The sequence below is a fragment of the Amblyomma mixtum genome, chromosome 10 (assembly GCF_055824585.1).
Source record: "Amblyomma mixtum isolate Tamu chromosome 10, ASM5582458v1, whole genome shotgun sequence".
NCBI lineage: Eukaryota > Metazoa > Arthropoda > Arachnida > Ixodida > Ixodidae > Amblyomma > Amblyomma mixtum.
Window position 1 is genome coordinate 20,332,068 of NC_143021.1, and position 12,096 is coordinate 20,344,163.

Sequence of the window (12,096 nt, forward strand, 5' to 3'; positions counted from 1 at the left end):
TGCCCAGGGCGGAAAATAAAGAGGTGGTAACAGGGGGGTTGTAGAAAGACAAAAGGGCGAGTGAGACGCGGGAAGAAGGGTGGTAATAGACCACACCAACTAAATATTTAAGAAGGACGGAGGGGATATTAAGTGGCTCCACGAGCACGTCGCTACGTACATAAATAGACGCAAGTGGTGTGGCCGTAGTGACATGGTAGGCGCGGTAGCCTGGGACAGTGCGGGCCGTCCGGGTCTCCTGGAATAGGAGAAAATGGGGCAGGTAGGGGCGGGCGAGTAGATACTGGTGGAGGGGGGTCTTATTATGGCACAGATTTCGGCAGTTCCACTGCACAATCTCGAGGTCCTCGCCAAAAGCCATTATGATAGTGTAGAGGTAGAACTTCGTGAGGGTACGCGTTCCTTCTTTTTGGTCGGGGGCAGTGACTCATGCATGGATTGGAGCGTAGAAGTGAAGGATTCTAATTGTTTGGATTGTGCTTGGAGGGTGGTAAGAATCTGCAGAACCGATGTCTCTAGCTGAACCAAGCGAGTGTGGTGTGCCTGTGTGGTGGTTTCGAGAAGATCAGCCAAAGGGGTGACCTGGGCGGTGGAGGAGGGAGTGGTGAGTGTGGCAAGGTGCTCATTTAGCTTGGTAAGCTGGGAGGTAAGAGAGGAGGTGGTTGTCTGGAGGGTTTGGGTCAAGGCGTGGATCTGTTGTAGGTCGTGGGAAATGCGCTGTTGCTCTCGCTGCTGGCGTTCCAGCATAGCGAGCCGGAGGTCGAAGGAGCGGCTCTCGTCAGTCAGGGATGGAGAGGGTGGTGCAGTGGAAGAGACGCTGGAAAGGGACGCTGGAACCGAGGAGCCTTTAACTTTGGCGGCGTAGGAGCCTGGTGGTGACGTGACCCGAGCTGACGGAGGTTCATGATTAGAGGAGGAGGAGGGGGTGGGTTGCGTGGCCCGGCGCAAAGCTAGGCGTCGTAGCTACGCAGCTTTGGCACACTCACGTTGCTTACCGAGGAGAAAGGGGCAAGTGGGGTCGAGGGAGGGGTGGGTGTTTACCTGGCAATGAACGCACCAGGGCTGGACACATACATGAGCGGAAGGGTCGGCGGGTAGAGGAGTAGCACAGCGACGGCACTTTGCCGGAACGCTGTGCTGTGGACACTGGTGGGCGCGGTGTCCAAGAGCGAGACAACGGGTGCAGGTGGGAGGCTTAGGCTTATGGGGACGGCACCGGAAGGCAACGCGTTTGAAATACACAAAGTGGGGGATTACGGTTCCAGCGAAAGTTATGAGCACCCATTGAGTGGTGCCCATCATACGAGCAGCAAGAATATCGGTTTTGAATGATTCGATATCATGCATGAGGTCATCAGGGGTGAAGTGGCCACCGACGTTATGGATGACGCCGAGGCATGAGATGGGAGGATTAGGGGCATATGTTTTAATGGTGATAGGCTTACCGTGAAGTTGAAGATGCGTGATAGAAAGCAGGTGGTGGGCGGTGAGAGGGGAATGAGTTTTTAAATAGACGAGGCTTTGGGCTGGTTTGGCCTGAAGGGTAATCTCCGCACTGCTCTCGGAGGACAGTTGTGCAGCGGAGACGACTGCGGCGAGGACGTCGTAGAGCGGTATCTTGGGGTTGAGGGTCCCAGGGGGAAGCTGGATGGCAACTGTGATGAGCTCGGTGCGGGGCCGGGTGGCGGAGGCAGGCTTATGGCAGGCACCTATGGTGGTCCAGCCGACCTCAGGGGCCGGAATGAGATGGCCGTCGACCGGGGACGCCGTAAGGTCCATGTCTGCTGTGTCGTCAGCCTGAGCCGCAATCTGCGACGCAGGTACCAAGGTGCTGGACTTGCTGTCAGCGGGAAGTGTGGTCCGAGTAGGTGCGGCGGCACTGGCGGCGGCGACGAACGCAGTCGACTGCGATGCGTCTGTGGGCCCGAAGCTCTTGGCTTCCCTTAATGCGTGGAGTTGGCCAGCAGTGGACGCAAGCGGCGGTGACGAACGTCGCCGGCTGCGTTGCGGCTGTCGATTCGGAGCTCCCAGCGTCGGTGAACGCGACGGGAATGGGCGCGGTGGTGTGGCCGGTGTTGAACGCAGCCGGTTGAGACATGGCTGTAAGCGTGGTTGGAGTAGGCCCCGCGGCGGCCGCGTCGGAAGAAGTTGACACCGGCGAGGTATGGGTGGGTCTCGGCTTCAGGGGCTTGTTGAGACGCTGCATGCCAGAGGTGCAGGCGCGGCGCGTTAGGGTTAGTGAGGCGCCGCGCCGCAGCAGATTTTTGGAGGCGCTTGGAGCGCCAGCTCGACAGCGGGCCGTGATGCGAATGGTGTCCCTCTAATAAATAAATTTAAAAAGCTGCTAGAGACCAAGGCCTCTCCTATGATCTAGGCAGACATCTCTCTAGCTATGCTCACGCTTTCTGTTTTACTCAAGTGTATCTGTTATTGCCAATCTTCGCATTCATGGCTGTGCAGCCCCCGGCGGAAAAGGGAGGTGAAACGCTTTCTTTATGCCATCCATACCGAGGATGTCGACAGACTATACAGCATGACATGCAGCTGCAGCATTGTCCGTGCCCGCCATGATCTCTCCGCGTGCAAGTTACGCCGATATAAAGACAAGTGTAGGGCTTTGATTCAGGCTTTGTATATTCTTGGGTGGCGAGAGCGTCAGGGTTTTCACAGATTTTTGGGAGCTTTACTTCTAGCACAACAGCTGTGTGGGGCCCGCTGCTGGTCATCATCATCGCCATCAGCAGCAGCACCAGCCTGACTACGCCCACTGCAGGGCAAAAGCCTCTCCCATGTCTCTCCCATTAACCCTGTCCTTTGCCAGTTGCGGCCACCGTATCCCTGCAAACTTCTCAATCTCATCTGCCCACCTAGCTTTCGGCCGCCCCCTGCTACGTTTGCTATCTCTTGGTGTCCACTCCGTTAAGGATCAGCGGTTATCTTGCCTTCGCATTACATGCCCTGCCCAAGTCCATTTCTTCCTCTTGGTTTCGACTAGGATGTCATTAACACGCCTTTGTTTCCTCACCCACTCCGCCCTCTTCCGATCTCTTAACGTTACACCTATCATTTTTCTTTCCATAGCTTGCTGCGTTGTCTTTAATTAAAGCTGAACCCTCTTTGTTAGCCTCCACATTTCTGCTCCATAGGTGAATACAGGTAAGATACGGCTGTTGTGCACTTTTCTCTTGAGGGATATAGGTAAATTGCCATTCACGGTCTGAGAGAACCTGCCATATGCGCTCCACCGCATTCTTATCCTTGTAGTTATTTCCCTCTCATGATCAGGATGAGCGGTCGCTAGCTGCCCTAAGCAGACAGATTCCTTTACTACTTCGAGCCGCTCGCTACCAATTGCGAACTGCGCTTCCATTGCTAGACTGTTGAACACTACTTTGGTTTTCTGCACGGTAATTTTAAGACCCACCGTTCTACTCTGTCTGTCCAACTCATTGATCATGCTTTGCAGCTTCTGTCCTCAGTGACTTAGAAAGGCAAAGTCATCAGCGAATCGTAAATTACTTAGGTATTCTCCATTAACTCTTATCCCCAACTGATCCCATTTCAGGCCCCGGAATACCTCCTGTAAACAAGCGGTGAATAGCATTGGCGAGATCGTGTCCTCCTGCCTGACACCTTTTCTTATTGGAATTTTATTGCTGACTTTATGGAGGACTATGGTAGCTGTGCAATCGTTATAAATATCTGCCAATACTTTCATATAACACTGCTCAATTAATAGAAAATGCTCTCAGAAGATTGACAGAAAAATAAATTATTGAGTGAAGGAAATGGCGCAGTAATTGTCTCACATCTCATGGACACCCGAAGGGACGGAAGGAAGGAAAGTAGGAATGATAGAATAAAGAGAGAAAGAGGTGCCGTAGTGGAGGGCTCCGGAATAATTTCGTTTGCCTAGGGATATTACCGCAGTAATTTAATCACAAAGCCTCACTTAGATTTCTCCTACGTTTTTAAACTGCTATTCAGATATGTGTGTTGAAGCAGTGGCGATGGTATGAAGTGAGCAGGTAGAAAAATCCGAAGTACTTTTGCATATGCTGTCGCTATTGGCCATTTTTCGAACCTAGGGATGCCGCTTAATGAACCCAGTGTGATTGCGCTAAGGAGGAGTGCTTCTCGAGTCAGCCTAAGCAGAATCGCGCTTCTCTTAATATTTTACATTTAACTTGCGTTTTTTTTTCCTTGGTTGCAACCATGTGCGTAGCAAACCATGTTTCGCTTCGCGAGCATATGACAGACCAGGTAGCAATCGCTTTTTTGCTTTTGAGAACCTTGGACATGAATTTCTAGCGGTAGATGGTCTGCATGCGCTTTGCGCCGAACTTTAAAACAGCAACATTGACGAGGAAGGCTCTTCTGCAAAGGGTGAGAAAACTAAAACCGCGATTATTCGCATTTGGCAGCATTGATAAGCAACACCCTGTGGATGTCTTTCGATTTATGATTTAGTTCGTTCGATTTATCCCGAAATTTACCTTTTTGGATGTCGACCTAAATCAATATCCAGGCTATTTTGAATGGGCCCAATAAGGTGGTGACCTCCAGATTTGACCAGGGCTGCTCCCAAAATTTCGCCCAGCCCACACCCGAAATTTGGTCTCAGATTTGGACCAAAAACGATGTTCAATCTAATTTGATTGTACTCGACACGATGGCTACCTCCAATTTTGGCCTTGCGTGTGATCTCTGTAACGATGACCATAGTGAAACCGCAAACCATAGCCAACTACTTCACGTAACACAGGACGGTGCTTGCCCGAATCGATGCGAATTAAGAAGCACAGCTTAATACATGGATAAAACTTCCAAACTGTGTACTTAATCCTAGTACATATAGTAGCTAATAGCAGCTAGCTAAGCCAGAATAAATGAAAGAACAGAATCATAGTAGAAACAAGATTAGCTATCACTTGACCATTTGGTGTAACATAGCGACACTGCTTTTATTTTTTTTTCTTTTGTGCGGATTATTTCATTAACAACGGGTTGCTTTCAACACAAGTATAGATTCAACATCTTGAGTACACATGGAAAGCGAGAACAACGAGGCCTGCTTTTTTATACACCCTTTTCTCTCAGAAATTACCGCCCCTTGTGCCCTTATTATCTTCCCAAACACTGAACAGGTGTTTCATAAATACAAGACAGGTATGATGCGCTTCTTTTTACTCTGTTTACACGCTTTTTACTACCCGCCCGTGTGTCTCACTCCAGTGAAAGCGAGGACAAAGATCCATAAGAAACCGCGAAAATATCAGAACGCAGCAGAATTCGTAAGGAATGTGCCTGTACGTCTTGTGGGCTCAGGAATATTTGTTAATATATAGCGCCCCCAGTATGCCGAAGCCCTTCTGCAGTCCGGTGAAATCACCTTTTCAATATAAAGGCTCGTTGCCTGATCAGAACTGTGCTATCATGGTGCCGCAAACGTCACACCACACGTAGAAACATCACCCTGTTCTGAGCTCTCGGTGTATGACTGTCACCTCAGGACGCATGCAAAGGCACTTGGAACCTGTTTTGTCTCGACAGCATGCAAATATCTATATGTTGAAATGTAACAAAATATCTTTTTACTGCTAAACAATGACAACAACGTCTACATGCGCCGACGAACCAATGTCGCAATTGAAGTGGCGTGGATCAGCACGCGCTGATCCTTTTAGGACGAGTTTCTTTTAGCAGTGGCTCTCAATTTCCTGACAGTCACCACAAGGCTGATCGCTCATACGCAGAGAACATTTCTCAGGACCAAGAGGTCGGCAGTTCTTGAGTTCTGAGTGAGCGAGTAAGTGATTGAGTGAGCAAGCAACCTGGCAAGTTAAACTTTTATTTCACGAAAACGCGAAACATTGTTTTTGCTGCGTTGTTACTTTGCAAATCAATCACGAAGAATTCTAGGTAAAGTTTTACGAGAGCCTTTACACTGTTATTTGGTCTCTTCAAACGTGGTAACAACTGGTGTGATCAATTTCAGTGCAAAGAATGAGTGCTGAAAATGAAGTTTCCACCTAAAGAACGGTGTCTAAAACCTTCGAGTCTTTTGAGCAATTAAGGACATTACGCTCACTTTTCACGGCCTGCAAAGGGAACTGAGGTACTAGAGCTAAAGAGGCGACGTATATATGCAATGAACTTCATATGCCAAGTTTTAAATTTCAGCCGGGATGAGAAGGTTTCTACTCTGTTAGCTTTATACTCACCTTGACCAACACACGCCTGCACTCCTGAAGTACTTTTTCGGCGCAGCCAACGGAGCAGAAAAGGTGAGTCGTGAGCACAACGTCGAAGTGAGCGTCAGGAACCTCGCGCATGTCCTCCCCGTACCCGGCAACCCAGAGCTCCATCTCCACCTGAAAAAAGGTAATTTTCACGCATTTAGAGACACCAAAAATGCTCTGCACACCACCGGTCAGGTAAACTCATTATGCTCGCTAAAGTTGGTATTTGAGTTTTAGCTACCCGGGCCACAGTGCCATGCGATAGCAAGCAGCGGAAATTTCAGATCACAGAAAAGATCTGAAAAATTAACTAGCATGCGAGAAATGATCTGAGGAATTGACAGTTTGGGGAGTTAAGAATGCGCCGCTGAAGGAACTCAAGTTATTCACAGAGAAAAAAAACAGCCCCACACAGGCGGGCGAAAGAACGGGCCGCACATGCGCTGAATTAAAAAGAAAAAAATTCGAGTTGCAACTTTAGACGTCCCATGCACAGGAAGCGAAAACCCAGACTGATAGTAATGATAGTATGGCGAACAAGGAGATGGGCATTAGCCGCATACCCGTCGTTCTCAACCAGAGACTGCTCAGCCTGACCTGCCACCTGCTGTAGACTTAAGGTCAGCAAATAAACCCATTTTGCTATTCCTTCTCTCACAGTGCAAAACTAGAGCGATCCAACCGCTTGTCCGACTGGTTGCCTTCAATCTTTCCCCCATAGTTACTTATCACGCGCCATCCTCTGAGAGTGCGCACACGGGCAGGACCACGGTCACATGCACTCGCCAGCACGAATTTACAAGCCTATCTACAGCCTTCACATAGGCGTGACTACACGCCTGTGTAGTGGGAGGAATGCGTATAACCCTCCGACTATAAAATTGTGCCCAAGTTCGAACTATGTGCTTATCAAAAATTCGCAATACACTATAAGGCTGTCGGGCTTAACCTGTGGAGCACAAGGTGCCAAAATATTTTACGAAAATTAATTATCAACAGAGACTATCGCTGCTATCAAGCAAATTCACTATGCTTCTCTTGGCACTGCAGTCTTTGAATGGCTTTCACCTCTACGAGCGACAAGCCTTCGTGAGCGAAGTTTTCTCCTTGTCAGGCATTGTTAGCGGGCGGCGAGGGCTACTAAGATGTGTACGTCTTTACGTCACCAGTTATTTTTTCTTCATTTTCACTTGAAGACATCGCGGTATTGTTGAAAAAGGACTAACAGCATTGGAGGGCGAGGCATGGTACACTCGAGCAGACTTCTGACGAGATTTATAGGAGCTCTGAAGAGGACTCTCAATAAAAGTGCGGTATTCCTGCGATATTAAAGGACGCCGCTGACCGTATAGCCACCAGCAACTTTTTTTTTAATACGTTTTGTAGAACCTGAGTTATCAGTAGGAATAATTAGAATTTCAGCGTATTCCCACCCATCCTTCTTCTCTCGGCACTTTTCGCACGCTCAAAGTGGACGGTCCTCTGCCGGCTCAACTGCCGACGCACGCCGGAATTCCTTCGGGGCGGAGCTTGCAGACCCGCCGGAACGGGCTGTTGACTGACCGCTGCCATGATGTCGGCGTGACGCCAGAGTCTAACGAATAGCCATCATTTCTGAATAGAATTACTCAAGAGCGTGTGACAGAGGAGTGCATGAGCGTTGAAAAGCAGTCGGAAAGGACTCGCAAACTTTCGTGAGTGATTGTGGGCTCTCTGCTCTGTGTAAAAGAGTACTATCCTGATCAAAGGTTCATGACAATTAAATGTAGCGATTGGATGGGTTTATGCAATTTCCCGAAAAGGTGTTTCAGAGCCCCTTTAAAGGGTACCTGTAGAGGTTTTAGAATGCCATGAGGTCAACGGCGGTGAAATGCTTCACGCGTGTAAAGCGTGCGAAGTAGTCTTGTGCTAGCATTTAAAAGCATGATGTATTGCTGAAAGACCGGAGGGTGCATTCAGGCTACTCCGCATTGCACAGAGGTTGGTATTGAGCCCGATGATGGCGTCGTCTACCACGGCGGTACATTCCTAGGGCAAAAACTTTTGCTCGGAGTAAGAAGACGAGTTGTTTGCTGGCCTCGGTCGGCACATGGCATGAAGTGGGCGAAGGCAGCGGAAATCCGAAACATCGCAAACCATGACATCAATGTAGAGTTAATCCACACTATTTCGATAGTATGATGAGAAGCATGAAGAAATTCGCGACTTCATTTTGCGAATACATATACTAAGTTTAACCGCTTCGAATCCGTGAATCTCGTCGAATTTTCGAAAAAGGCTTTCAGCTTCCATTGAAGCTTAAGTTTGCTATAAATGCATTAGCGATGATGCTTCCAAGCAATGGACAGAAAGCTGATCGATGTATAATTATTCAAGTTTTCTTTGATCAACTTTCATAGGCATTTCGACAATTTTTGGGGTTCGTTCATAATTCCGCTGCACTCGAGGTTTGAGGTGGTCCGTGTCTAGGTTGGCAAGTTTTTTCAAGCAAAATGTCTCATCCATCCTTCGGTGAAACTGCAATTTCTTTATCCTATTTGGTCACATTGCTCCTTTGCATTCTTTCGAAATCTTTCAACTTCTCCATGTGTTGCTCAAGTATGCTCATTTTATCACCACCTTTGCTTAGCGTCCTAATTATTTGGCTGGTGTACAAATCCGTTCACAATCCCTGGCTTCTGTAACAATCTCAAAATATATTGCTAACGAAATTTCCCTGCCTGCTTCCTATTACGTACATCTGAATTTTTGTCATGCCGGACATTCTCTATGTTGTGGTTGGCTTCCTCCTATCTTAAGCGTTCGCGCTATGCTCTACGTGCTATCTGCCCTTGACTTCGACCATCTTTCACTTATTGATTAGTATTGGAAGTTTTGTTCTATGGGCTCGCGACCCTAAAACAATGACGATTGAGAACTGTGTCCTTCAATTCCAAGGGAGAGATTTTCAATGCTTTATAAGGCTGCTCTACCTTCCGATTCTTTTGCGCACACCGTGAGTACTCTCAAAGCTCGGTCCGGGGAAGGAGCACCTCGTCTGTGTGTGTACACGTTATATACAGCGTTTTGTGGTTTGGTTTATTGGGTTTAACGTCCCAAAGCGACTGAGGCTATGAGAGACGCCGTAGTGGAGGGCTCCGGAAATTTCGACCACCTGGGGTTCTTTAACGTGCACTGACATCGCACAGTACACGGGCCTCTAGAATTTCTCCTCCAAAGAAATTCTAGCCGCCGCGGCCGGGATCGAACCCGCGTCTTTCGGGTCAGCAGCCGAGCACCGTAACCGCTGAGCCACCGCGGCGGTCATACGTCAGCGCTGTGCACTATTAAGCGATGAAGTCGATGAGTGCATGCGCAACATTTAACATAAAGCAGTTTGCCTGCAGCTTTCATACATAGCACATCCACTTTGAGGAACACTGAACACGACAATAGGCTCGAAGAGATTTTCTGGGCACCGGTGTCTCACGCCTTATTCTCTGACGTCTGCGGCGTCCGCCTGCTAGGTTTCTATGCGTAGCATTTTGCAGTACGCTTTTGTAGCCGAAGGACATTTTTGGCTGTCGAATTAAAAATTTTAAAAGTGAGGACTTCATCCAGGGGGCAGACCATATTGAGAGTTAATTTACGCCGTTTATTTCAAATTTTCACATTTAACTTTCGTATACATTTCGAAGGAAAAAAAATTCATGGACAGCTGGGGCATCATAGTGGAGCGTATTTACAGTGCTAGGGGCATTGAAGAAACATATAGAATAAGTAACAAATTAAGTTTTCAGCGATTCTGAATCTAAACGTTTTCCGAAATTTCCTGCGTACTTCTACAATCTTGCGCGAGTGCGTGGTAACTAAACACTGACTGATGTCCACCCCCCTCTCCCGCAACGAATGAATACGGCCTCGGTTACTGACCTGTCGATTCAGCATTTCCCAATATGAGAAACTTACCTCTGTGGCAATGTCATTTCGGTTGGACTGCGCTATAGCTGCCGCAAGTAAAGAGGGGGTACAAATCTCTTCAGTTTTGATGCCACAATGCACCAGTATGCAAACCTGTGTTGATCACCAAAAAAATCGCGTCTTTTTTTTTTCCAAATAACGCTTCATTCAGCAGGCCAAAACGCTTTGCGCTGTGGTATGTCACAGTCACTGGGGTCACAAACGCGTTAGCTGGGACGCTTACTGTTTACTCGATCGCCAGCATTTTTTTAGGATATTCACCAGAGATAAACGAAGCAAAAAATAGCAAAGCTGCTCGGATACGAACCTTGGGGTACTTCTTCAGAGTGTCCAGGAAGGCGGTCTGGAACTGCGTGTTGGGGTCTACATTCCAGTACTTGACCTTGCGCTTTATGAAAGAAAAATTGGGCCCAAAGCCGGCACCAATCTCCAACACTCGAACCGCACCTTGTGCGCGAAGCTCTGGATCGTGAGACTCCATCTCGTTCAGCGGAGCCAGAACTTCCGCACGGACGCATTCGAAGCACTCTCGCCAGAGGCGCGTCACCACGGCGAACTGGCGCACGAAGAACCACTGGCGCGCGCGTCTGCTGAGGCGAAGCAGCGGCAGAAGAACGAGGCCAAGAACGCAGCAAGTCCCGACGGCAGCATGCAGGAGGATTCGGCGGTCAAAGACATTGAGACCCATTTTGCAAGTTCCTCACAAACTTCAGCCTTGAGGGAAGCTTTAAATCCTGGAACTATTTCGTTTGACTAGGCCGATCAAATTTCGGGGTTGGCGAAGCGAAGAACGGCTGCCCGCGCTACGTTGTTTATAAGAAGACGAAAATTTAGGACCTATTGCTGTCTGTAGACGTCGTTGCTATATGCACTGTACAAACAAATTCTGCCGCAAACGGCAGGAAGTGGAAAAGAAGTGAGCTTCGCGATCAACAGAGTTGTTGTTGTTGTTGTTTAGAGCCGGTTGAAGAGGTCACGAACTAATAATACGCTGCGTCCTTTTCTCACGTTAAAAAAAAAACCAAAAGACTGTCACTTTTTACCGCAAGTCTACAAAACCTCTTTGCCTCGTCCCGACCCTCAGCGGTAAGAAAACGGAAAGAAGTGCGCCGAGATATATAGCCTGGCAACGAATGTTCTCGGTGTTTATATCTTTCGCACCGGTGACGAAACGCGAAGAAACCACGCTGAAACTCCGCGTGCATTTGTACCCGAGGCTGCAAGCGGCTGATTGACGACCATGAAGTGGTCCATATCGATAGACTTGGGATAACAACTTGAAACGTAGTCGTGGTGATAAGAGAGACGGTCACTAGGCTTGCCGGCAGGTTTTTCACGAAAAACAAGTGCTCTTCGGAAAGCGGCGTTATCAACCGTCCAATATGACGACCAGTGAGCATGGTCTCGGCGGTGATATCCAAGTATACACCCACCGTTTTTCTCCTTTCTGTTTCCTGGAGTTGTTGAGGCAAAAAAAGGGGCCAAACCTTGAGCTGTCCTCCTAACAACTGCAGCACTACACAATATATTGAACTTCAGACACTACTTGTGCCACCTGAGGTTTGTTCAGTTTTGCAAACCATTCAGCAAAAAAAAAGCCTGTAATCTTCGGCAGTTGCTATTATTATTATCACGAGTTCACAGAAAGTAGAGAAGATAACTTTAGCTAATGAATTGCTACATGTTTTTAGCGTTATACAGGCGCTGACAAGTCCTTGCCGCCAGCTGGTTCTTAGAGCGGCCTATGTGCGTACGCATTAAACATTGTAGGAGTCTGAGCGGCTAAAAGCGATTCTTAGAAGTGCACTTCTGCAAGATTGCTGAATAGGGAAAGTCACGACTCATCTCTGGCTGTCTGACTTTTAACAGAAAAAAAAAAGGACGATAACTGGGT

General features: G+C 48.2%; 1 protein-coding gene across 2 annotated transcripts in view; it reads right to left on the reverse strand.

The window, feature by feature from the left end:
• LOC149325298 (thiol S-methyltransferase TMT1B-like) overlaps nt 1–11,315 on the reverse strand; it is a 35,243-nt gene extending 23,928 nt beyond the window's left edge. The window contains exons 1-3 of one of the 2 annotated variants that reach the window (XM_089563114.1): nt 10,510–11,315; nt 6,225–6,374; nt 998–2,200 (exon numbers count right to left, since the gene is read on the reverse strand). In XM_089563114.1, coding sequence (XP_089419240.1) covers nt 1,844–2,200; nt 6,225–6,374; nt 10,510–10,890 — 888 coding nt within the window. In that variant the 5' untranslated portion in view covers nt 10,891–11,315 and the 3' untranslated portion in view covers nt 998–1,843. Of the gene's footprint in view, nt 1–997; nt 2,201–6,224; nt 6,375–10,509 lie in introns of those variants that run through there. The other variant, XM_089563115.1, reaches the window with a different exon arrangement.
• Nucleotides 11,316–12,096: the final 781 nt, after the last annotated feature.